At 37.0% G+C, this 26,418-nt stretch overlaps 1 protein-coding gene across 1 annotated transcript; it reads right to left on the bottom strand.

Moving 5' to 3' along the window:
• Positions 1-14,855: 14,855 nt before the first annotated feature.
• LOC130438780 (alpha-tectorin-like) lies at positions 14,856-24,909 on the bottom strand. The gene is made up of 24 exons (XM_056770946.1): positions 24,851-24,909; positions 24,162-24,304; positions 23,658-23,936; positions 23,487-23,579; positions 23,245-23,398; positions 22,635-22,888; positions 22,410-22,556; positions 21,748-22,321; positions 21,062-21,645; positions 20,406-20,973; positions 19,683-20,287; positions 19,045-19,597; positions 18,742-18,938; positions 18,365-18,574; positions 18,067-18,252; positions 17,686-17,975; positions 17,057-17,328; positions 16,592-16,708; positions 16,319-16,503; positions 16,021-16,181; positions 15,651-15,893; positions 15,320-15,482; positions 15,098-15,200; positions 14,856-14,994 (listed from the first exon to the last, which is right to left on the bottom strand). Exons 1-24 carry the CDS (start codon positions 24,891-24,893, stop codon positions 14,891-14,893), a joined length of 6,228 nt encoding a protein of 2,075 aa, XP_056626924.1. The 5' UTR covers positions 24,894-24,909; the 3' UTR covers positions 14,856-14,890.
• Positions 24,910-26,418: the final 1,509 nt, after the last annotated feature.

Here is a 26,418-nt window from a genome sequence, read left to right on the forward strand (position 1 = left end):
AAGAGAACTAAATGTCACCTTGTTTTCTTCAGTCAGTGTTTTCAAATAAAAGCAGTTTTCCACTTATTGCCTTGTTTCATGCTCAGAAAGTTTGATATTAATATTAAGAAAATGTATATGGATCAATATATCAGCTATCGGCTTCTGATGTAAAAAGCCAAAAATGTGCATATCGGTGTTATCCTAGTCAAAAGGTAAACAAAGAAATCAGTGAATTAGCCAAGAGATATATGGTTCTTAAGCAGCTCATGAGTAACATGTAATTGTGTGCTCCTCTAGTATGAACTGTGTCTAGAATAAAAGAATAATAGTCTTAAGGGGGTGTTACACTGTTTGTCATTCAGGCGTCAGTGTGGCAGTAAATCTAAGGGATGCTGGTCAGATGGCAGCATCAGCATATATCTGCAGTTTCCTCAGTAAAAGAGGTCTGGTTCTCAACCTGAGGCTATTGATCTTTCACCAGTTCATTTCAACTCAATTATCACTGAAATGAGGTGCAAACACACACACATTTTATTCACTAACTGCTGCACAAAGAAACCTTGATGAATTGATTTAGTTGGTATTTCTTGTTTTACTGTGTTAATTCACTAATTCAATACAAATAATTTGTGCACAGCCATTACAGACACAACGGTTAGTGTGAATATACACATAATATTTCACAAGAATTAGACACCTTGTAAAATCGTTACGAATTCCTGTGAAATCAAGTAGAAGATTTAACTCATGTTACTGTTGGCATTGACTATAAAACTGTTACTGGACTTGCCAAAGTTATTGAAATAAATTTAAGGCTGGGTTATTTAAAATAAACGTGATGTAAATCAACACGATAACCCAAATCAAACTTCTTAGACTCATAGCACTGATGACAAATACTTTCAGTGAAAATAAGCTAAAGCCTACTGAAAAAGTTGCTAAAATGTCACCCGGACCAATGCCACTTGCGTTTTGTATTCTGACACAGTGCTTACTAAAGTCATTGTTAATTACGTATGAATAGCTCTTTTCCAAAATGCTATAAATCCATATTAATAGTTTTCATGATAATGACATTTTTTTACCTAGACCCATACATTTTGTTAATATTCAATTTATTTTGTTAAAATGTTCTGTTGGCTCAGTCTGAACATGTTAAACAATGATTTTTTAATATGAAACAACAATATCGTCGATTATAAATTCTATTTTTTTTCAAAACGCTACAAATCCATCCTTTAAAAAAAATGGTTAATTTCTTTTTAAAAAACAAACAGACACGAGAACATGAAACATAAGACATCAGGGACTCATACTATAAATTAATATAAATCAAATAAATGAAAATGGATGAAATAAATAACAGCCAAATAAAATAAATAGTAACCAACTAAATAGTAAAATAAAATAAACATTTTCAATTTCATGTTTCAATATGTTCCACCACTTACAACAAATAATTTAGAAATAAAACGCATACAAATACCACTAATGAGCGAATTCTGATTGGTCCAGAGGACATTTCGCATTTAGGCTAAAAACAGGTTCGGGATTTATAGCGTTTTGGAAAGAAACTGCATCTTGCAGAAGATTTTAAACAAGGAAATATAGCGATTTGGCATGAAACATTATTGGAGTGAATAGGTTTAGTACACAGCAAAATGGAGTGACAAACTCATTTTTTGGAATTTATTTGGAAAAGAGCTCTTCATATTTCAGACTACGTAAAGAGAATAAAATCGTACTGCAATGTGACCCATTACAACTATATGTTAGCAGGCTGCTCTTCTAAAGAGAACAAACCCTTGAACTTTTGTGTTATAACTGGCGAATCGCGACAGTTGTAAAAAATTGTACATTTGCCTTTTATTTAGGTACTTTCTCAAACTTTTGATAACACTACAACGCAAGATCTAACGCAAAACCATGACAGCAATACAGCATGGTATACAAGTTCACCAAAATGATTACCATTTTCTTTTTCTGTAAAACCAAACATTATATGCCTGCACAGATCTTCTTAATTATACCTAACTATTTAAATTAACATCTACTCTTAGGTATTAGAATCTTAAACTGTGTCTGTAAAATTATAATGGGTTCTAATGCGTTCTATGCTGTGTTGTCGTGTCGCATTGCGCCCGTGTTGTAAGATGTATCTTAATGTCTTTTATCACACAAAGTAATATATGTACTGACGATAAACCAATTTTAGATTGGGGGGAACTAAGTAGTATCCCTTTAACAACATGTGGGAAGAAATTTAACTTACCCATTTGATCAAAAATGATCCACAAAACCACATAAATGACCGCATATTTACACACAACTCAAGTGAATTGTGTAACTGTGTCTGTTTAAACCAACAAGAGCAGATAAACATTTCACATTAACTAAATCACCACATAACATCCTTGTTCATTCCTCTTTTAATAACCCCCCCCCCCCCTCTTTACATAGATAGTAGCCTATAGCTAGTATACTTGTAAGCTATAGATGCGTACAACACGTACAACAACTTTCAGAAATATGATGTGACAGCCTAAAATATTTACATTTAGGCCTACGCATTTAGAAGACGCTTTTATCCAAAGCGACTTACATTGCTTTATCCTATACATTTTACATAGGTATACCCACAACCTTGCGTTGTTAACGTCTGAGAAGGCAATAAATATATATACTAATCCAGAGTGTAAACTTTAAGTTAATGTAGTATTATAACTATAATGATTTTTGAAGTTATATCAAACAGAATGGAATGTTTAATAAGACAAATAACAACTGAGCATATATTAAACGCGTGGTTAATGCTTACTGATGAATGTCCTGCTGTTGATTTCCCTCCAAAGTAACGTCACTTCCTGAATTTCGCTTGAGAAAGAAACGGGAAACGAGGCCGTCCACTCAAACACTTGGCTTGCTGCTTGCCGAAGGCTAATAATGTTAGCGCTGTTCATGTTGGGTCTTTGCTCTTGTCATTTTAATAATCCACACAATATAGCACATTACACGCGCAGAGTTTCGGATGTAATTAAAACACGAATTTGTGAGCGTTTGCGGAACTAAAGCGGTCAGATTGATCTTAAAGGCGCAGATCGTCTATGTCGTCACAAGGGCTCGTGCAGGTGCAGTCGCTCTGGAGAAACTGCGCAAACTGAGATGCTCTCGCGGTATCTTCATGCTCCGGTTATAACAATATGTTGTTTGAAAAAGTTTGAGACAACGAAAAAAGAAACTATACTAAATGTTATAGTATGAATAATAGGCTATATTTTAATCAAATATTGAAATATATTGTCATTTCTTTATGTATTTAATGACGTCATTGTTTGGCTGCAGATCAAATGCTTGGCTGCAGATCACTTATATCATATTTAATAATTGTTTACATTTTTATTTAATTAATTATTAGACCTAATGAAAATGATACATGTTTGCATGGAACAACTTGTGGGTGATGACATGGTATCAGAATTTAACTGTTGAATGAACCATTTGTTTTCCAAACTGTGCCATTGAATCACATTTACAAGAATAAACAAAATAACCTTTCCGAATTGAGATGAAAGCAGGTGTTAAAACGAACACGGGCCTGGTGCATATACAGACATGACAAATGTTGGTCTGGATGGGGCCCAGGAGCCTCTTGTACTGACATAAATAAATCAAAACATGTGAATTATGGAAACATTACAACATACATTCACACACACACACACACACACACACAAACACGCATGCACACACACAAACACAGGCAAGGGGAATGATTTAATTTGCATGGAAGATTAGGGTCTTTGTGGTGAGCCAGTGCCGCAGGGTGCTATGTAATGTAATAGGATCTAGTCTCTTAAAATCCATTAAAACAATTGAGCAAACCCAAATACAATCTCACAGCCCACCATGAGAACGTTTGACTGGTAACCCACTGCGTCCCCAGAGAGAGAAACACACACGCACTGTTAACGCCCGAGGCACAAACTGCTGGATGAACAAAAAAAACAGAGGATGCAAATAAAGAAGAGAAACATCATACTGATTACCGGCACACAAAGGTCACATTTCAATATTTTCAAACCTTTGTCACATCTCTGATCCACTTAGCCAGGGCCTGGTCAAAGGCATTCATATTTATGAGACAAGTCATTGTGCATTGGTTTTATTTCTTAAAGATAGCTCTGTTGGGACTGGACTGGTTTTCCCTGAGGACGTTAAATTTCTGTTTAACGTGATTTCAATCCAATTCACATCAAATATATTTCAGAGATTTCTCTCAAAATAATTCCCGGCACAAATAGCCTACTGTAATTTTGACCATCAAAAGCAAAAAATTCAAGACGAGATGTCAATAGACAACATAGAATCCCACAAAAAATATTTTGCATGAAGACTTCACAGTGGTGAAAATAATTGCTTGAGTTGAGAAAATGATGATCGGTTTGGTCCAGGTTAAGGGCGGGGTCTTGTTCGTGTAGTCAAAGGGGCGGAGCTTCTTTTAGCAAGTCAGCATCACTGACTTGACAATGGCAGCCACAACACAATTTATTTGACTTAAATAAACCTCTTTTAAGATATAAGATGATGAATATGAATTTAAGAAGACTTGAACACATTTTGAAATAATGAGTGGCCCATTTTACATGACGTCGACAAAACACACACATAGTTTTACATTAGATGTTGGATTAAATTTGTAAAAGCACGTTCCTCATAAACTTACCAGCAGGAAGTCATTAGCAGCTTTTCTTTGGCTGGCCGTTGACTGCCCAGAGATCCGTTAGTCTCTTTCTCATTGGGCCTCCCTTTCAAAACCAACGGGAAAAAAAACTCTTCAGGGGATTTAGCCATTTATGTAACTCTCCAATTATCAAAGTTTTGAGTCCAGGCTGTGTTTATATGACTCATAAAGACTGGCACAGAGAAAAGAAAAACACCAGCCTGCCCACATGACACACACAACTGAACTGCTTTATGCCCCAGTGATCTGCTTTTGTTAGGAGTGAAACAATGTTAGAAAGAACTGTGATAATAAAAGCTATAAGAAAAGAAGCACAGATAAGGAAGTGGGAAAGAAATGAATGTCAAAGACTGTAAAAAAAACTATTCATTATATTCATCATACTGAGTTGTTCTGTTTTGTTTAAACGTTATTGAAAAATAACTTTCCTAAAATGCAGAATTGCATGAAACACTGAGAACAAATACATGTACATTCAAAGTACATTTCTAAAAATAAAAATATTTTACCAGCCAGTGGTCCTCAATGAAAGAAATTGACGATTAAACGTCGCAAATTATGCTCATGTAAAAATGTAAATGTGCAGAAAGGTTTGTGTGAGGATTAATTTAGGTGTAAGGAGAAGAAGAAATCAACATTAAACGCCTGATCCACCTGCTATGATTTACAATGAATAAGATTTGAGCAACAAAGCCTGTGTGTGTTTGGTGTAGCACTGTGTGTTTCTGGGTGGTCCAAGATCTCAACCTCTTCCGTGTTCCTCAGAGTAAAGTCTCGTAATGTGAGGGGTTCTCCATTACCCGTGAGACATATGAGGAGCACATATCTCCTTCACTAAAGAACAGTTTTCCTGAAAGCAAACGTTTGTTACTTTTGAAATTGGACTTGGCAATACACATTGGATACTTTCAAAGAATCACAAGTAAAATTTCCTAAAATATATCTTTCACAAGAGTTTTTCAAAGACATTTTTGATAACACTTTGCATTCTAATGAAATTGCCCATCCCACACACTGATGTTTGCTGATCTCTGCTCATTTTTGGGAAAGCAGGCCCTCAGCTGGCCACTGTTAGAAATGCAGCATCCTTAAGAGATACACAGCAGAGAAAAGAGAAAGGAGGATTGTTGGGTTAGTGTGTCAGTATTAAAGATCACAGTATGGTCTCAAAAGCTCTCAGCTGGAGCCATATGGCAGCTGTGGGGTGATCACTCTATTTGTGTGTGTGTGTGTGTGTGTTGTGATCTGGCCCTCCTCACAGTCTTTGATATGGAGAATGAATGGGTCTTCTCTTCTAAAGAGGCTTTTCTGAATGCTGAGAGCGGTTTAGTTTGTCAAATGACTCTTCAGAAGAGTTTAATAATCCCCCATCTCTCCAATGAGCACCAAAAGACCAACAATACACACAGACTGTTCAATGGAATTTCATGCAAGAATTTAACGATTTTTAAATTTATTTAATGCTCTTATGCTTTAAGAAAAATGCTTATTTATATTTCTTCATTTAAAATAGTATTAAACTTAAACAACAACATTACAAGCCCTTGACAACGGCAATCTTGATTTAAAGCACTGCTGTATTAACCTTTGATTTTTTTTTCATTTTTAAACAAATTTAAAGAAACATTTAATTATAACCCCTGAGCGATCGAACCTGCAGATGACCAAAGTCAGTTTCTCTTAAATATCCTCAAACAGACAAAACTTCTCTTCTGTCAGGATTCAGACAGGATTTGATGTGGTGACTTCTCTCAGCTCCAAGACTTCATTGTTGACATTTCCAGGAGGAAACTTCCTAATCTGAAGAACTAACAGGATTTACTTTCTGTTCAAGGCAACGCAACAGTTCAAGCTACAAACGCAGTGTCCGTTTTTAACAAAACAAACATTGCTATATATATTGACACAAACACAATCAAGAGATCACAAAGAGAACAAATGTGTGTGTGTGTGTGTGTGTGTGTGTTTAAAAATACACATAGATGGAATTCCTGCACAGCATGAGTTACTGAATGATGTTGAGCCCCATCTTCTGCCAACACAATGATATTGCCATGAGTCACTGTCAACTTCATTTAAGACACATGTGCGTTTCTCTTCAGACACCAACTCTTTCATTTAAGCCTAACCCACACAAATTTGTCCGACAATTCAACTCAGAATGATTACATTTTGCGTTTATTCATTTTGGCATGTGCTTTCACCCAAAGCAACTTAAAGATCGTTCCATCAGCATCTGTGTTTTTTGCATCAAACCCATGATCTTTGCTCTTAAAACCAACAATGTCATTATAATACACACAAAAAGGAATTGGTTCTTTTTAACTTTTTTGAAAGAGTCAAGTCACAGAAAGGAGTGAGAACTGTGCATGGGTTTGCAGTCGCTGTGTCTCAACACAGAATCATGTGGTTTTACACATGAACACCTTCACGTGACCTCAAAATCCATCGCTGAAAGAACTTCAGTCTGTGTTCCACTGATGCCTGACACTACATCATTTATTGATTTATTAAGAAACACGTCTTTCTTGTTTAAAATTCATGAAACTTGTTTTAATAAAGAAATGGTTCCAATTTGGTCACATATTTGAAAGATCCCATTGACTTTAATGTAGTTCAACACGGTACTTCTGTAGAAATGTAGACAACACATTATTTAAGTGCGGATACAGCTAGTATGAACTTATGAACTTTGATTTGAAGTTGAAAAGTTGAAAAGAAGTGTTTAAATCACTATCCTCTGTCAACCACTTTCAGAAATACAGTATATAGGAATAACATCACAATCATTTGTGTGGCTACAAGCAATGCTCACCCAACCCATAAGAACAACATGTATATTTCTTGGAGAACACAAATACATAAAGATACACCGTCTCTCTCTCTCTCTCTCTCTCTCTCACACACACACACAGTTGAGGACAGATGCTTTGGCAGTTGTTGACAGAACTCATTCGTGTCTGTGTGGTTACTGGAGTATGGCACTATACACGCATCACGGTGTATGAATTAATGAGAGAAACTGGCGCTACGGAGATGTGAGTCTGTGGGTGTGTGACAGCATGTTAGTTATTTCTAGATGAACAAGATGTATAAAATATACAAACCTTTTACACAAACCTTTACTCAGATAGAGACAGCACAGTTTTCTTTGTGTTTTTTGCTTTGGATTAAGTGAACTGGGACAGATTTGTAACCCAATTTAAACTGTGGCATGTAGGTGTGTTGGTTAAACTGCTGGCCCCAATTAAACCAACATTAATCTGCCATTAATCCAAAGATCAGAACCGTTAACCATCATGTGCTGACCCTTCACACAAACACACACATATGTACACAAATGAATATATCTTGGTTTGATTTTGTGTGCATGTTGTGAGATTCATAAGTTTTGAGTTTTAAAACCTTTGTTTTTCTTTTAAGTTATCTTGAAAATAAATGAGTATATAAATCATAATTTTACTGTTAAAACAATCACAGTGGAGACGTTTAATTGCATCTTTGCCGCCAAGATTTAAGTTACAAAATAAAAAAAACAATTCAAAGAAAGAAGAAAGAAAGAAAACATTTTTTTGAATTCACATAAAAGCAGAATGGGTTATACCATTTACAAACGCTTTTTGTTTTTTACAAAAACAAACATGGCGACGTGAGATTTCTGAGGTCCTTTCCTCAGGAGAAAAGTCTGAGAAGCAGGACAGTTTATAATCCATAATCAATCCTGTCTGAATCTATTTTGTACCATTAAGCAATTGCACTGTAGTGTTTGTCGTTTATACATCGACAGACTACTTTCTATAATATATTTCTTCATGAATCAATGACAGTCCGTGTTCCTTGAAATGAAATACGTACATGTGATTATATTGTGCAGTCAGTGCTGTCACATGCTGTCATTGATCAACACATGCTATCAGCGGGGACTCACATTCGTAAACTTCTAAATGTCAAAATGTTTGTTGTCGCTGAACTCCAGTCAAGTGTCATTCACCCAGCAGACCTGACATAGAGAGAGAGTGAGAGAGAGAGAGAGAGAGAGACAGGCAGCTGTCTTTTAAATGACAATAATAATCCGCTTTGCAGACAAAACGAGAACCTGAATTTAACGGGAAAATAAAACAGACTTGTTGTTGCCCTGTAAATTATTTGTTTAACTATAAGTTATTTTGCTCTTATTTTTTTAACATTTTTTAATAAATTTTATTGCTGTTTTACTGTTTCTTAAAATCTAAAGTATTTGTGATCTTAAATCATTTGCATTTTAAAGATACCTCTTATTTCTTTCTGTCAATCATTTTATGTAAAGCACTTTGAATTGCACTGTGTATGAAATGTGCTATATAAATAAACTTGCCTTGCCTTGCCTTGCCTTGCCTTGCCTTAACATAAGCATACTTTGGAATGTACTTTCTTTAATCTTCTAGTTAAAATACAAACTAAACCTGAATTTTATTTTAATTGAAAAAATGAAGGTCCATATTTTGTTGTTTGTGTATAAAGTTATTAGTATTAGTTGGATATGATCATTACTGCAGGACCCAAGAGGAAAATAATTAACTGGCCTCAGAGAAAATAATTTCATTAAAATGATTAATTAGTTCAACAGAAATAATTTTACTCTTGAATAAGAACATTCACTCTTACGTTGAATGCTCTTGGTGGAGTCTGACGGTATTAATATTTAATTAAATTCCAAAACCTTGTAAGATTTAGGTCAATTGTGTTTTTGTGAAATAAGCTATTGATTTTGATTAAACTAACATAAACACAAACACAACCTGCTGAAATGCATTCTGCATTTTAATTACAGTGGTTCACATCTAAAGGACAAATAAATAGAACAATCATTTGATAAAAAAAGATAAATGTTATATCTCATTCACTTTGAAACACAAAAAAAAACAAAATTATTTACATTCATTTGATTGAATCAAATGTCTTGACAGAAAAACATAAACATATTTTTTATTTCAAGAACATTTTGCCTCCATCATCACCTCACAGACAAATGTTTTAATGCTTGATTTCTCTGTCTTTTTCAATGGAAGGAAAATAAACTATTTAAAGGCTCATGTGCTTATTCATGCATACCGGACAATCCGAGATGATTTCTTGCTTGATTAATCCATATCCGGTGTCCTGGTGCACAAAGGCGAACTGATGTTGTCATTAATTCTGCTCTTCTGCTGGTCAAAGGCTAAAGCAGCGAGCTCTCCTCCCCCTGACCCATTGCTGCTGAAGATAAAAACACATCACAAGTGACATTGATCTGCGACTCTCTGGAGGTAATGTTGGTGACCAAAACAAGGTGAATGAAAACGTTGTGCAAAACTGTTTGTTTGAAAACTATTGTTAAATAGACAAAATATATGTATGTCCACAGTCTTTATATCTGGTCAGTGAGCCTAAATCATGGTTGTGATTACAAACAGAAACTGATTTTTAGTTAAAGGATTATTATTATCATTTATGCAGGACCACACACCAAGGACTTTCTTGTTTTGGGAAGTTAATGTCTGATGGAAAATCCCAGAAGACAAATGAGAAGATGACCTGGACCTGACAGTCGGACACAGCTTGCCGTGCTCTGAGGGAACATTCTCTGGACCTTTCCAAGTATTTACTCAATTATTTTACTAAAACCTAGAATCAGATTTTCCTTCTGTATTGATTCCAGTCAAAACAACTGATTTCCAATCAGTAAGGGCTTGTAATTAAGGAAAGTGTTTCTATTAAAGCATAAAGCAGATTTAAAGAAAACACACTGATCAGATGTATATTAATAATCATTTATACACATCATGCAGACTTTCCTTATGCACAAACATTTAATTTACTGTATGTCTGTAACAATAAAGTCAATAGATGCACGTAATAAAATGTGACCGTAACTTAACAGACTAATTAAATCAAAACAAATTATTTTACACACAGTCAGATTCATTCCCACTTAATAATTATATTATTAAAGAATCTCAGTGGAGAGCTGATGACACCACATGTACGCCAGATGTTTCTGCTTGTTTATTAGGAATCGCTCTGTGATTCTCTTTCCTACAGTCACACAGTTCAATGAAATGAAAAAAATCTTAGTATGACTTCATTTCAACTATGGGCACTAAAAACCAAAAGTGATTTTTATCTCAAACCATTCGTTTATTCAATTATTCATTCACTCACTCGTTCATTCTTAGGTACGTTTTTTCATTCATTCATTCATTCATTCATTCATTCATTCATTCATTCACTCATTCAACCACTTTTTCATTCATTCGTTCATTCATTCACTCACTCACTCACTCACTCACTCGGTGATTCATACATTCATTTTTTAACTCTCTCTTTCTTTTATTTATTCATTCATTCACTCACTCACTTGTCACTCGTTCATTTGTTCCTTTCTTCGTTCATTCCTTCATTCATTCATTCGCTCACTCGTTCCTTTGTTCGTTCATTCATTCGTTTGCTCATTTGTTCATTCATTCATTCATTCACTTGAAAACTCACTCCTCTTTTTGTTTGTTCGTTCATTCATTAACTCACTTGTTTGTTTGTTCATTTGTTTGTTCATTCATTCATTCTATGGTACAAAGTAAAACACTTGTGGAATAGAATTGCGGGCCCGTTTATCTTGCAAATATTATTTTGTACTTACAATTAAAAATGTAAAATTTTGCTAAACTGGTCCGACTACAGCTTCACTGCAGGTGACACACAAATCAAGGGTACAAGGAGACAAGGCTACAACAATCAAATCTGTACAGAAATGCTTGCATAATAAAATAAATGATGCTAGTAACAAGTTTTTAAGTCAGTGTGCGACCTTTGTACAAGAAAGAGCAAAATCTCTTTAATAAATACATGAAAATGGCCGGAAAAAAAAACCTCATATACAGTATATCAGTAGGCAATGACCAAAATGTTATGCAAATGAAAGCATTATGATTCCAGGGAAAGATGGTCTGTGATTGATCAGTGATTTGCACAAGTGTCATGTTATTGACAGTAAGATGAACTGCAGTGGAGCGACCGAGCACGCCAGGACAGATACACTCCTGCACTCCATCACCCGACAAAAATGATTGGCTAGGATATAACAATAACAGCATGTTATTTTTATCCTCACTGTAGATCAATGGTAATGCATAGAGGATGATGGATGAACTTTAGTGTGTTTTTATCTCTTGGAGAAATGTTTAGGCTCTGGTGTCTTTCATTGTCCTCACGCACAACATCTAAGGATGTATGGTCAGGATCAGAAGGTTTTTGTTTACTGTGTGTCAAATACACATGAATGAGTTTACAGCACAGTCCTACTGCTCAGTTTACTGTAACAGCACCACTGAGCCTCTAAAATAAAATATGTAAAAGAATGGTTTCTTCTTACATAAAACATTTAATTTACTGTAAGACATCCATATTGCCAAAAGTTGGTAAAAATGACTGCGAGATTCACACATTTTAAAACCAGATGCAAATAAAGTAATATTACTATAATTAAGTAACTTTCTGTAAGGGAAAGAAATGAAAACAACAACATTTCCTGTGCTGATATGTAAAGCCTACATTTGGTACGAAAATACACCTTCGAGGTATTGATATAAACTTTAGGTGCAAAGGTGAACTTTACATGGACCATTTTTTCTGACAGTGCACTGACTCAAGCGTTCTCAAAGTAATAGCGCCCTCTAGTGTCAAAGGATTTTATTTTACACGAATAATGTATTCGCATGACAGTGGATGCAGTCATGCCAATGGACTGAAAAGTTGTGAGACATTCATGCTTTGTGTGTTAAATACTGTGCAACTTTTAAATTAAGATTTCATGGCAAGTGTAATCATATTGGATGCAGTTATTTCAATTTATTTTGAGTTGATCGTTGAGAAAATTTGGTATTTTGCATACATAGCCTATTATAATAAACTAAATATTTACAAAAAAGTGCAAAAACATATGTTGCCATGACTTATTGATCTTATTTTACAGTGTACCTTTAATTAGACTTGGGGAATATTGTTTTTCTTTTTGTTAGACTTAGCAATGAACCTATTGAACTCAAGCTAAACATTAAATATTTTGGTAACACTTTCCTTGAAGCATGTATGCATAATGCATATGCATTATAAAGAGTTATTTAAGAGTAAAATATATTATAATATGTAGTTGTAAAGAATTATAACCAATTTAAAATGTGTAGTGTAACAATGAATTGCTAAGTTTATTTATAAGAGATAACAATGCATTAAATGGTGCATTACAATTCTTTAAAACTACGTTTCTAATGTATTACACATGCATGCTTCAAAGAAAGTGTTACCAATATTTCTTATCTATACATATTCCTCATGAATGTTAAATTCTCTTTCGGCTACTTAGAATGCAAAGTTGTGAAAATTGCAAAGATTGAATTGAACTGAATTGAGAACATCATAAAAGTGTGTGATCTCTGAGTGTGTTGGTGTAGAGTCCTTTTAGATGCGGATGGTGTCTGTGATGTTCATGAGACATGCATGAGACATAGTGTCTGGGTTCTGGACGGTTTCAGTCTTGCATGAGGATGGGTGACGACTCGCAGACAGACACTCCGAGGGACCATTTACATTTCACAGTGACCTGTCATTTAAAATGTCAGGTTGACGTACAGGTAATAAATCACTGTGTCAGGTGGATTTCTTTCCCTTTTGTTTTATTTTAGACGGTTCAGAATGAAGTCCAACTAAAGGGATTGAGAGGAAAATGTCTTTAGTAAAGTCACATCGAACACGATGAATATTTCCATATTAAAAATCTGAATCTGTTTGCTCCTCCAGTTGAAGAAGTCACCAGTGTTATATATCATTGGATGAAAAGTTGACTCTATTGACATCTCATATACACCAAGCTTTAATAATCCCTTAAATTATACATTTGTCAATAGGTGAGCTTCATTTTATTCATGCGGCCAATCAGGCGTGAACGTGGGTGGGATTTACGCTTTAATTGGTTGGGACTGTGATTCATTAATGAGCTCATGAATTTTGGAGGAAGATGATCCTATGCTACCTAGAATGATTGACAGCTCTCAGCCAACACATCTCATATGGACCTCACGATATATCCGTTTAATGTGTTTATGTATTATAAATGAAGGGTTGTTCCTGTCCACATCTGTGCATGAACATATCGATTAATAAGAAAATAGAAGAGGAAGGAAACCCATATGAAACGATTACACGATTTTTCTACCTATATTTCACATAAATACGATACATCAAATGTGATATTTACCCGGCTCATTTACATAATTTGCTATGCTGTTTTAGATGTGTCATTGCCGTCATCTTGGCTAGCAACTCGCTTTAAACAAACACACCCACTGTGCATGTCATTTCTTGTGCAAAGAACCAGAATTTCTGCCAGAATTCAGGTTCTCACACCTCCAAAACCAACTTCTGAACTTCTTGACATATGCTTTGGAATTTAAAGTTTTCGTATTTATGAATATAATTTTAAAATGTAACATTCCACTAAATTTATTTATTACTACATATTGGAATTTATAGTCCATATAATATTTGACCTGTGTTTCCCTGATTTATCGTGTGCTTCTCTCAGATAGCCACGCTGTGTGTCCGTGTGTTTTATGCATGTGGGTGTGTATGAACCTGTGTGTGTGTCTGTATTCTGTGTGTTTCACTTCTTTTATTTTAACTTGTATAACTTTAATGTTTTGCTTAAAGTCAATATGTTTCATGGACATATGCTTTGTAACAATGAAAGTTGTAAAAAGCACTACATAAATAAAGTTGACTTGACTTGACTTATGATCGTAACACAGATCTACTTTATCTGGGATCAGTGTGATGTGCGTAATAGTCCTGTAAAAATCATTATATTAATAATTTATCAAAATTACAATTGATATTTTTAGTATAGAAATAGTTTTGCAAAAACAAGCCTTAGGAAATACTAAATTATTTATTGACAATTGTTTTATATACAATCCATTCCTTTATAAATAAGAGATCATTAAAATCAATCTTATTTTACAACTGCAACGTACATTTAATAACGCTTTTACATGAATATACTTTACAGTAATAAATAAGTTAAAATGTTACATAGATTACAACATAAGATGACAATGACAAAGAAATAATCACTTCAATTTTTTTTGTGTAAATATTTTAGAAGATGGTGCAGGTGTTCAGGAGTAAAACCAGCAGGATTATTAAAGATCCAGACAGACCTGGTGCTCTGGATACCATCCATCTGTCTATGGCCCATGTATCTGTGAATGCCGGACGGGAAAGGGTTTAGTGCATGAGAAAGTGGCACAATAACTAATACGCCATCACATTTGTGAGCTCCAGTATAAAATAAAAGAATGTTACCTAAACTCCTTTTCGACAGGACCAGAGGACCCATGGATATGGAGGCGGTGTCGTGGAAATCCAGAGATCTCCCCACCCTCTGTCGGCATCCAGGATAACAATGCTTCGGGTGGATAAACAAAATGTCAGAAATGCATCTAATTCCATGAACACAGCCAAAGTGCAAAATAAACTAAAAAAGTTAATGATATAAAGTAAATCACATTGCATTTGTGAACTTACCGCTGTGCAGTTGTAGGTCGCTTTGTGACAAAGATGAACTGAACAGTGGAGATAAACCTTTGTGAAGTTTGAGCTAAAGCTAAACGTTCGGAAAGAGAAGCGGCTGGACGATGAGACACCATTCTGCAAAAGCTTCACTGAACTTTCATGTGTATTAGGACACCTGAGAATATTTCAAAACATTGTTAGTATCTCTGTATTTGATCACACTGTGCTGATGTGAATTTGTTGTAAGATTTGTAGTTTGAAGGTACATTTACATGACAACAATGTGCAGACAAATGATTTTTTGTTTAATTTTGTACGGTATCTTCAATCGAATGTCTCTTACTCTCCAGTGATGAGATCCCAGCGCAGACTGTAATCTGGATCATTCACAGGTGTAGCCCAACATGTGTCAATCACTGTAGCATACTGGCTGTCAACCCCGTCGACACCGACCTCAACAAAAATTGGTTTGTTTATCTGAACGTCCACGTCACCGCTGAAGGGCTGAGAGAAGTCTGAATCGTGATATGGAACTACTCGAACCTGATACCTCCCTTCACCAGAAGGAAGATTCTTGTGCACACGGCTGTTGAAGAAGAAGAACGTTGTTTTAAGGGTAAACTCTTGGTTTAGAGATTGAATACTATGAATTTGTTTCTTTCTGGATAATGGAGAAGATCAGATGCAATCTGGATGCTGAAATAAAGTATTACCTCTCCAATGGGTTGATCTGCTTTTCCATGGTAATGTTTTGGCTTAGAGGATAAATACAACTGAAAGATAGCTGCAAATCTGTTTCTCTTCTAATGGGACCCTCGGCTGACTCTGATGTCCCAAGAATAAAGTTCTCATAGATAAAATGAGTGCCATTGGCCTGTGGTTCAGAAATATACCCATATTAGAACAAATCAAACAACAGAATTGTGCATATTCAATCTAATTCGTTTTATTGAAAACTATGCAGGCCTATACAAATTTGCATAGTAGCATATGGCATGTATTGTGTCTTACCACAACACTGGCACCACAAACATCTTTATTGTTATCATAATGAAACTGCACTCTTCCATTCTGGATCGTTCCTTTGCAGCTGGGGTCATTGAGATGTAGAACATTAGCTGAAAAACCAGCTTCAAACAGCTGACAGCGAGACAGAGATATAGATCCTGAACTGCTCAAACAAGTTTGAGAGAAATCTAAAAGAAAAGACAAACAAGTGGACAGGATAAGTAAATTAAACGGTAAATAATTGCAGAAAAGAATTTGTGGAGGAATGATTCGAACCATAAGTGTCGGGATTGGGTCTATGGTCCTCATTGCAGAAACAGCCGTAAACACCATCTTTCTCTCCACACCATTCATCATCAGTACAGTTGAGCTCAGAACAGGGGTCTCTCACATCTTAGAAAAGAACCACAGAATGAAATAAATAATCCATTTAAACAAGACATCAAGACAAACTGAGTCGTGTTTTCGCTAAAATTCCTCATCCATTTCTAATTGATTAAAACTTATTTTGTTACTGTACATTTAAGATTCGTTGTACTCTAATTGTTCACATACAATTTTCAAAATACCAACAAGAGTAGGTCGCTGTTCTTAAATGATGCAGCATCCTCGTCACTTGATATCAGAAATAGTTACAGACGACTGCAATGTTCGCCAGCATAACAGTAAATAAACATTGCAGTCTGTATATGATTGTGTCCTTTCTACAACTATGATTTGAAGTCGAGGATTTCAACTTACAGCACCGAAGACTGGAAAGCCATTCTGGGATCTGTATGCCCAAGTAGACACAAGCCGTCTCATAGGCGTGAACGTCGGCATGCAGCATGCCATTTTCCGGTGTGTAGAGACACAGGTCATACACGCAGGAGTCATAGTAAGGTACAGGATCGACGTGATGATGGCACTTATGGAAGGGTCCTGTGGTGTTGGTGATAATACTACACAAATCAGAATACTCCTGTTTGAATGGACAATCATCAGGATTTGCGGTCTGGTCACTGGCACCACAGCTGAATAGGACCCAGAATGAAGAAAACCAGAGGTCAAGTAGATGGCTATACTATTTTATCAACATATCATAAAGCCCAAAGCGATGGTTCTCAACCGGCTTTATTTCAAGACCAAGATACCAATCAAGTATTGTTTCATGGTCACGAAAGTAAGTAACTGACAGCATAAAACAAAGATGAGGGAATGTCATGCAATCTGTCCACGTAGGAACTTTAAAATTTGTAAATTTGTCCAGAGTCCACCAGATCAAGTGACTGATTAACTTGCAAAGACATGCTGTAGAATTTGAATGATTGGAACAACTCTATTTGTGCCGCCATATTAGAGGCACTTCTCTAAGGTTGTAAACTTCTTACCCTCTTGTGCTGATGTCTGATTTCCAGCTGTTGCCAAACACAGTATCATTAGGCGCAAGACCCCCGCAGGGTAATTCTTTGTCATCTTCGGGGTTTCCATTGAAATTGCCACACATTCCGCTTACTGATCCATTAAAACTTTGGCTGAGTCTGACTACAAGAATGCTATCACCATCAAAATTGACCATTAATTTATTAAAAGCATTGATGACCACGAATCCCTGCTCCTCATGCACCTCTACTAGATCATTGATTCGAAATGCTGGCAGGCTTATGTAAATTCCATTAACCTGGAGAGACAATTGAGCAAGACACCAATGAGACCAAAGATGGAAAATGAGGACGGATGCATTTGTATTGACACTGTGAAATATTACTGACTTGGATTTTTCTGTTCTGCTCAATAGTGATGCGTGTCTGTTCTCCATGTTGAGACAACCAAACATCCACTACAGACACAAAAGACACAGCCATGTTTCCACGATGTCTGTTGGTGGCCACCACACGGAATCCCAGATCATCCTCAGTAACGTTACAAGTCTGGGCAATCTCATATGAGCATGTTCCCTGATGACACAATGCACAATTATCATCAGTATCAAGAGTAAAGGGTCCTTAGTTGATAAGAAAGTTGCGTGATCTTTGGACTCTTGTTAGATTTATAACAATCAGTTCATACCTGGTGGTGGACCACAGCGCCATCAAAGGTGATGTAGTGAGGGTCACCCCACACCATACAAGTGGACATTTCACCGTAGCAGCCACGATTTTCATTTCTGACAGTACACTCTGTGGCTGGAGGGCAAGATGATGCAGAACAACGCAGATCATCTGTGCCAAAACACTCGCAGTGTTGGGAACATTCTGAATTCCAGAACTTCTCACCAATCTAAAAAACATAACAACAAAGATTAAATTCAAGAGTATTTACAATAAATATACAATCATGGAAATTGACCCATAATGTAGACCCATTATATTAAAGCACTGTTCGCAGTTTTAGCCATTACTCCATCAAACAAACGTGGCAAAAAAACATAGTTTTGCAACCCTCACATCATAGTAGAATCCGTTGTGTGAGCATCCACATTCATCTGCAAGTACACATAGTTCTCCACACCTCACAAATCCATCATTACAGAAGCATCCCTCTGTACATGCGTGTTCACAACTAGTATTAACGGCTCTGCTGCATGTACGACCACAGTCTGTACCACACAGCTCATAGTGACTGTTCTCTGGACATGTCATGACTGTCAAGGGTAACAAAATAAAAAGATTCATGATCAAACATGTATTTCAAGGTTTAACATAATGTCATAAAATGACTTGTGGCTTTATTTGTCCCTTTTCACTTACCACAGGATGCATTTTCTCTCCAGGGGAAGACGACAGCATTGGAAGACTGACAGGCCCTCACATAGCGTTGGGTAGAGTAGCACAATACATCTCTACAATTCGCAGTGAGGCAAACATCATATGAACAGTCTTTGAAGTACGCTTGTGGATCTACAAAAGCATGACAGAAGCTAAAGGGGCCCTGGTTGTCTATGATGATTTCACACAGGCCATTAGCAATGGTGTGATCTTGGCACGAAGGACAGTTATTTCCACACCCCTCAATGCAGGGCATCTCGTCCTCAACCTTCCATTCTGCCCCAAACCGGTCCACTGAAGGAGCCAAAGAACCAGAAGGAGTCATGAAGTCGTCCTCTGTACGACCGTTAAAGTTGCCACAAAGTCCACACGTAACTCCTCTGTAGTCTGCTGGTACAATGATGTTTACCATCCAGAAGCCATAAGTCACACTCAAACCGAAGTCAGTTGAAACAAGTATTTGTTGTCCAATGAAGGAGACAGTTACACGACCAGAGTCAAATTTAACAGGTAGGTTTCTGGTCTCTCCATCAACCTGATTAAATATAAATCCAACAGCTTGTTTGTAAAAATTAGATAATTGTATTTAAAGTAAATTACATTGAATAGGATATGCTTACCTTAAAAGTATAAAAACCATCCATGTCCTGTGACATCTCTATGAGATGTCCAGAGATGTTTACAAAGACCTCAGCAGTTACTGACACTGGCATTTCCTGCCAAGCCTCATTTCTTGCATCCACCTGGAAGTGTGGTAGACCACGAGTGTCATTACATACTGTGGCCAGCACATATCTACATGTGCCCTGAAAATCAAAGTATTTCCCATCAAAAGAGATATAATGGGGGTCTCCTGAAGCAGAACAACTAGCATGTGGACTGGGATGGCAGCCATACTCTCCCTCCACCACACTGCAGAATTCCTGTTCACTGCAAGATGATGGTGTGCAATGGACATTTCCAGTAATCCCATCACAAACACACAGAGACTGGCACTCCTCAGCATGCCAGAATTGCTCTCCAGGCTGTCGATAACGTCCAGCGTAGTGACAACCACAGCCTATGGGAGGCACACACTGATCTCCATTCAAAACAAGCCCATCATTACACTGGCATCCCTCCTGGCACTGCAGGGTGCACAGAAAAGGAAACGAGAGACTAGGGCAGGATGCAGGACAGGATGTGCCACACAGTTCGTAATGGGCATTTGGTGGACAGGTGAGTTCTGAAATCAAAAAAGCACAATGATGAAATGCGAAATGATCATCACTTTGTAGCTCCATGAAAAGTTATAAACTAAACAAGTTTTAGGTCTCATATACTGTAATTTATATGATACTAACCACATTGGGTAACATTCCTCCACTCTCCAACTGCAATGCCATACTGTTGGCAGAGCAGAGTGTATCCCCGCAGGGCATCACAGAGAGCCTCCCTTGCCCTTGCCCTGCTTGTCTGCTCCAGCATCTGAATGCAATTCCGGATTTGTTGTGCAGGGAGTAGTATTGTGCTGCACTCAGCAAATGGTCCATCAGGTAAGGTCATGATGTTGCACTGTTCACTGAACTGGCTGTTCAGATAATGTCCAGATTCCCAGAGGTCAGCTGGGTCCTCACAGTGGGCAGAGAGGGACCCATTACGCCAACTGTCGGCAAATGTTTGGGGGTTATCCAGCAGGACACCATCAGGGCTTATATATTCATCTGTAATATTTCCATTAAGGTTCCCACAAAGACCTCTGAGTGTACCATTGTAAGTGACTGGTGCCATGATTTGGACCATGTGTGGCCAGTCAGCTCTAATGGTCAACCCAAAGCTTGTTTCCAGAACAAAACCCATGACACTGCTTTGATAGATGCGGATTCGACTGGAGTCAACCATGACTGGCAAACCAACTGTCTGTCCATCCACCTGTTCAGGAGATTGAATGGCAAAAACATATTTAGGACATAGACGTTTAACGTTAGTCAAATTTATAGGAAAGGGGACTTTGGCTAACCTGTACAATGTGACCTTCTCCCATTTCTATGGAAATCTGAGCTCCTTCTGTGTCAAACTTCAGGAATCTTGTAAAGTTGTCAAGACCTCTAGGTACTTTTTCAAGTGTAACAGCAAAGTATGGTAGTTGGGATGGTTCTTTTACCCTTGCAAGGGTCAGTCCACAGGCTCCTGGATATTTGAAAGTTTGTCCATCAAAGGTATGATAGATTCCTAGGGCTTCAGCTGAACAGGAAGCATATCTGGTAGGTCTGCAGCCTCTAACACCGCTATTAACTTCACACACCTCTGCTGGACCACACTGGTGCTGATGGCAGATCATTGTCCTGTTGCTGCAAACACACTGCTTCCCACAGTCCTCATCCAACACTACTGACTGTCCCTCAGTGAAATAGAATCCCTCAAAGTTGCACCCACAGTCTGCTTCAGGAACACATGTCCCAGCACTGAGAATGTACCCAGCATCACAGATACAGCTCTCTTGATTGGGCAAGGGACAGTTCATTGGGGCAGAGGGATCACTGCAGGTTGCAGGGCAGCTTGTTCCTTGGGGCTCAAAATGGCTGTGCTCAGGACATTGAATCTCTGGAAATAAATGTTATAGACATGAATACGCACAAATCTTTGACGGATATGTAATGGGTCTGTGCAAAGCATCATCGAAACAATACATTGCAAGGTCCTTACCACAGAATCCCTGCTGTCTCCACTGGCCTAGTTGTACCCTCTTTTGTTGGCATTGTGCAGCATACACACTGAGAGCCTTGCACAGGATGGGTTGGTACCCCCCTCCTACACAAATATCAATGACACAGTTCTCTATGTATGTCTGTGGTGAAATCACAGAGTGGCAGGCAGCAAAGGGTCCAGAAGTATCTCCTAGGATTCCACAGTGGTTTTTGTTATTGTAAACATTAATTTCATCAAGACTACAACCAGCCAGACCTGTGGACCTGACACTGTGGCATTCTGGGTCTGTGTCCCCCACTGCTTTCCAAGAGTTGGCAAAGTCAACATCTGAACTCAGTATCTTCCCAGAAGAGGAACGGAAATCATCTTCAGGATGCAGGTTAAAGTTCCCACACAGACCACATGTGGCATTCTGGTATTCATAAGGTAAAGAAATGGAAACCCAGCTATGTGCATCATATGTTACAACCAGACCAAAGTCTGTGCTGACGGCCAAGGTAAAACCTGACTGAAAGACCTGGATGGATCCATTACGCAGACTGAATGGTGCTGCTCTAAAGGTGCCATTAACCTGGAAAGTGTTAACAAGAGAATTACTGTCGGGAGAATTCAAACATGAATAAATTATCAGCAGCATTACGGCATAGAGTGGTACTAACCTTTGCCTCAAAATGGTGATCCTTATTTAGTTCAATTTCTTCATCGTACACAAATACTCTGACCATCCGAGTCCATGACACGTGTGTACTACCACGGTGCTCATTTTTGCCCTCAATGCGATAGTACGGCAAACCATTTCCACAAGCCTAAAAAATGATACAGTGATTTAGTATCTCCAAAAACATGAAAATATTAAGCCAAAGAAACATTAATTAAAAACTAACCTCAGACAGAACATAAGTGCAAGTTCCTTGAAAGTGAAAGATCTGGTTGTCAAAGGTGTTATAGTGAGGATCTCCAGAGATGGTGCAGGTTTGCCTTTTAATGTTCTGACAAGAGTATTGGAATGCGGCTTTTCGGCAGGCTTGTGAATAATTGCAGGGCTCCTGGCTGCACTTGAGACCACTTCTGGTACAAGTGCATCTCTCCTGACAGGTGGAATCACTCCAGAAAGAATCTCCCAGCTGCACTGCTAAACCTAAAACAAGGATTAACGCATTATTGATATTATCACCAAAATCTATATTTTAATCACTAGAAACCCTGCTGACTTGCAGCTTGGAACCAGTGACATGTAAAACTGTATTCAGGAGAAAAAAAATCCTGGATAGTCCTTCTTATAAAGGTTGTTGACCACGCAATCCTTTCTAGTTAAGTAGATTGAGAAGCCTGGTGTAACCATAAGCATCCAACTGAACACTGAGGACCGTTACCCAAAACACAACAAATTGTACAATCAGTGCTAGACTTTTAAAACAGGGTTGCTTCAGCAAGTCACCAATATGGTACATCGCTGTTCAACTATGAAAATATGCCAAATATGCATTTATATACCTTTGAACTGACAACCCTCTGACCCATGATCTGTCCTGAAGGCCCATCTGCCTGTTACATTGACATTGCTGCTGTATGTTAGTCTCGTGGAATCATTTTGAAATGATCCAGGGATTGAGAAATGGTGGCTCGAGCCGATGGTGTCATAACCAGCCTATTGTTAAGACAGATATACACATGTCTTTTTATTTGGTTAGTTACAGATTACACAGTTTTTAATTAATTTCTTATAATGTTCATACCTGTACATATTGTGTTGGCGCAATGCTACCATAGTTCATTATAACAAATGAGAGATTGCCATCTGAAATCAAGACCGCTTGGAAAGATGTTTCCTGTAGGAATGTGAACATTGTTCAATCTTTTATACTTTAATTATGTTTTAATGGACTGCAGGGAAGTGAGTTTCTTACTGTTCCTGACTGTGGAAAATATGCCACTCTGTCCCATGTTGCAACAAAGATCCATGAAGCAGAAAAGCTCAGGTCGGGGAAATATTGGTTGATGTCTTGTGTAGCCAGTGTCAGGACATCACCAGAGGTGTACTGCTGATATGAGATAATGCCGTTTGCACGGTTATCGATATCAGTCCAGAATGGAGCAATGATGTCTTTATCGCCATTAGCTGGGAAGGCATATGGATTGTAGCTGTCCCATGACCCATCAAACGTCAAGTGTCCATTGTTGTTGACCTGAAAAAGATATGGATTTATTATGATCTTCAGGAACTTAATAAAATATAGAAAATCCTGTCATGTTTATTCATAGCCGCAAACTTTCTTTCTTTTTTTAAAATAATTTTTAATAAGAGTTCAGATCATTTGAAGGCAAAAGTATTTGTAACAGTCCACATTCAGTAAATGTTTATTTGTTGCCACAGGTGACCTTCAGTTACGGGCACTCTCTCAAACACTTACATGCATGTGCTTGAACTTGTGTCCAAAAAATTTAAATTGTTGCAGGAGTTTAATTTTCGGAGAACTTCCATCATCAGAACGTTCAGTCTGTGTGTCTCCAGTTCCAAATGGGTAAAACAGGCTGCCCGTGCCATTGGAACTGACTGAAATTAATAACACAAAAAAACGTTACCTACATGTAATATTAATAATTCTGAATTTTTATGACACATTATGTCACTTTTGTAAATTAATGTCATATAAAAACTTTCAAGCTCATAAAATTGCAGCTCATTTGTAGGTGCAAGGACATAACAATTAAATTTGAAAATTACTTAGACTTGTACACTTGAGTTATACTATTAACCACAGCTCACAGTATTTTAACCAAGTTACTTCTTAAGTACCAATGGTAAATATTCATCTGGACTTAAACTCTACTCTGGTAAAATATGAGACGTTTCCACAAAAAAGACCATTGATAAATCTATCAACATTGATCATCTGTTGTATGGAAATGAAGCCCTACTTTAAATGTATTACAAGTGTTAAATAAAAAACATACCTTTGATAGTTGTACTTTTCAATTTGACAATACAGCTTAAATAATTTAATATCAAAGATTTGTTCAACACTGTCTTGATTGATTAAATCAAATTAAATTGACCAATATACTGTCATGTACATGGATTAATGTGAATAAGACTCACCAACCAGAAGCAAGAACACATGCAATGAGATTAAAACTCTCATTGTGTTACACTGCACCGCCATCTGTATACACACACATATGCATATAATATTTGTCATCAGCCAATCTTACATAAAAATGCCAGGTGATGTGTTTCTATATAAAAATATTGCGATTGAATTCATTACAATAAATCAAATGTATAATGAAACAGATGATTTGAGATCAATGGGAAAAGTTTTGTGATTACCTGAGATGAGATGCTACTGTAGAGAAATGCCAGTGAGTTTTGCTCTTCAACTGTTAAATGATATTAGTGATGTGGAACTGCTGGTTTTAGGAGCTCACCAGTAGCTGAATAACATGTGGGCGGAGCAACGTATTTATGTACTCCACGCAATACATTTAAATACTTCCTATAGACTGCATTTCTATATTTGATCTATAATTGATCATGTTAGTTTTGACGTAATGTCAAGTTCCTACCCACCCCCAAACACGCACAAACAGGTTCTCTCTGTCGTGCACTTGCACAAATGTACCCAAATACACTATAAAGGTGCTTGAAAGGTTTTTCACAGCGATGATGAAGCATTCTTGGTTCGACAAAGTATCATTCAATTCAAGGGATCTTTAAAAAAACACAACTTTCTTAACTTTTTAATCCGTTTATTTACATAAAATAACACTAAAAATCAATACATGTCAACGTGTTTTATATATAAAGTTAGAACATCTGTAATTACATGGGGCATATTCTTCAAAGATCAATAGCGTTCGACATTGCACAAGTCATATTTTGACATTGTATGGTGCTGTTCATCTTGTCCTTTCTCATTCTCCACGGCGCCGGATAAATATTTTAATTTTCAGAACCTACAGAACCGAATAACAAACTAACCTCAAGAATGAATATTAACATTATAACTGCAAAATGAATATGTTCGATTCTTATAATTGTGTACATTTAAAACTGGGTTTATTTCAATTATAGTCATTAAATAATAAAACATAAAATACGTTGAACTACAAAAGTAGATCAAGTTTGGTAGTTAGCAAGTCAACAATTGAGAATGAGGCTGGAGGCATGAGTGTGACCCTGGATCACAAAACTGGTCTTAAGTAGCACTGGAACATTTTTAGTAAAAGACAAAAATACATTGTATGGGTCAAAGTTATCGATTTTTCTTTTATGCCAAAAAACATTAGGATATTAAGTAAAGATCATGTCCCATGAAGATATTTTGAAAATTTTCTAGCTTAAATATATAAAAACTTGATTTTTGTGAGTGGATAGCCTGCCACATGCCCCTGATGAACAACTTCAAAGGCAATTTTCTCAATATTTAGTTTTTTTTGCACTCTCAGATACCATAGTATTAAATGGTTGCATCTCCGCCAGATATTGTCCTATTCTAACAACTCATACATCAGTAGACATCATATTTATTCAGTTTACAGATTATGCTAAATTCTCAATTTCGTAAAATTGACCCATACGACCAGGGTAGTCCAGGTTAACAAATGTATGTTTTTTGATTGATACAGCATCTTCACACGTCATAGACAGCCAAGCATTTGATTCCC

This window comes from Triplophysa dalaica, chromosome 17 (genome assembly GCF_015846415.1).
Source record: "Triplophysa dalaica isolate WHDGS20190420 chromosome 17, ASM1584641v1, whole genome shotgun sequence".
NCBI lineage: Eukaryota > Metazoa > Chordata > Actinopteri > Cypriniformes > Nemacheilidae > Triplophysa > Triplophysa dalaica.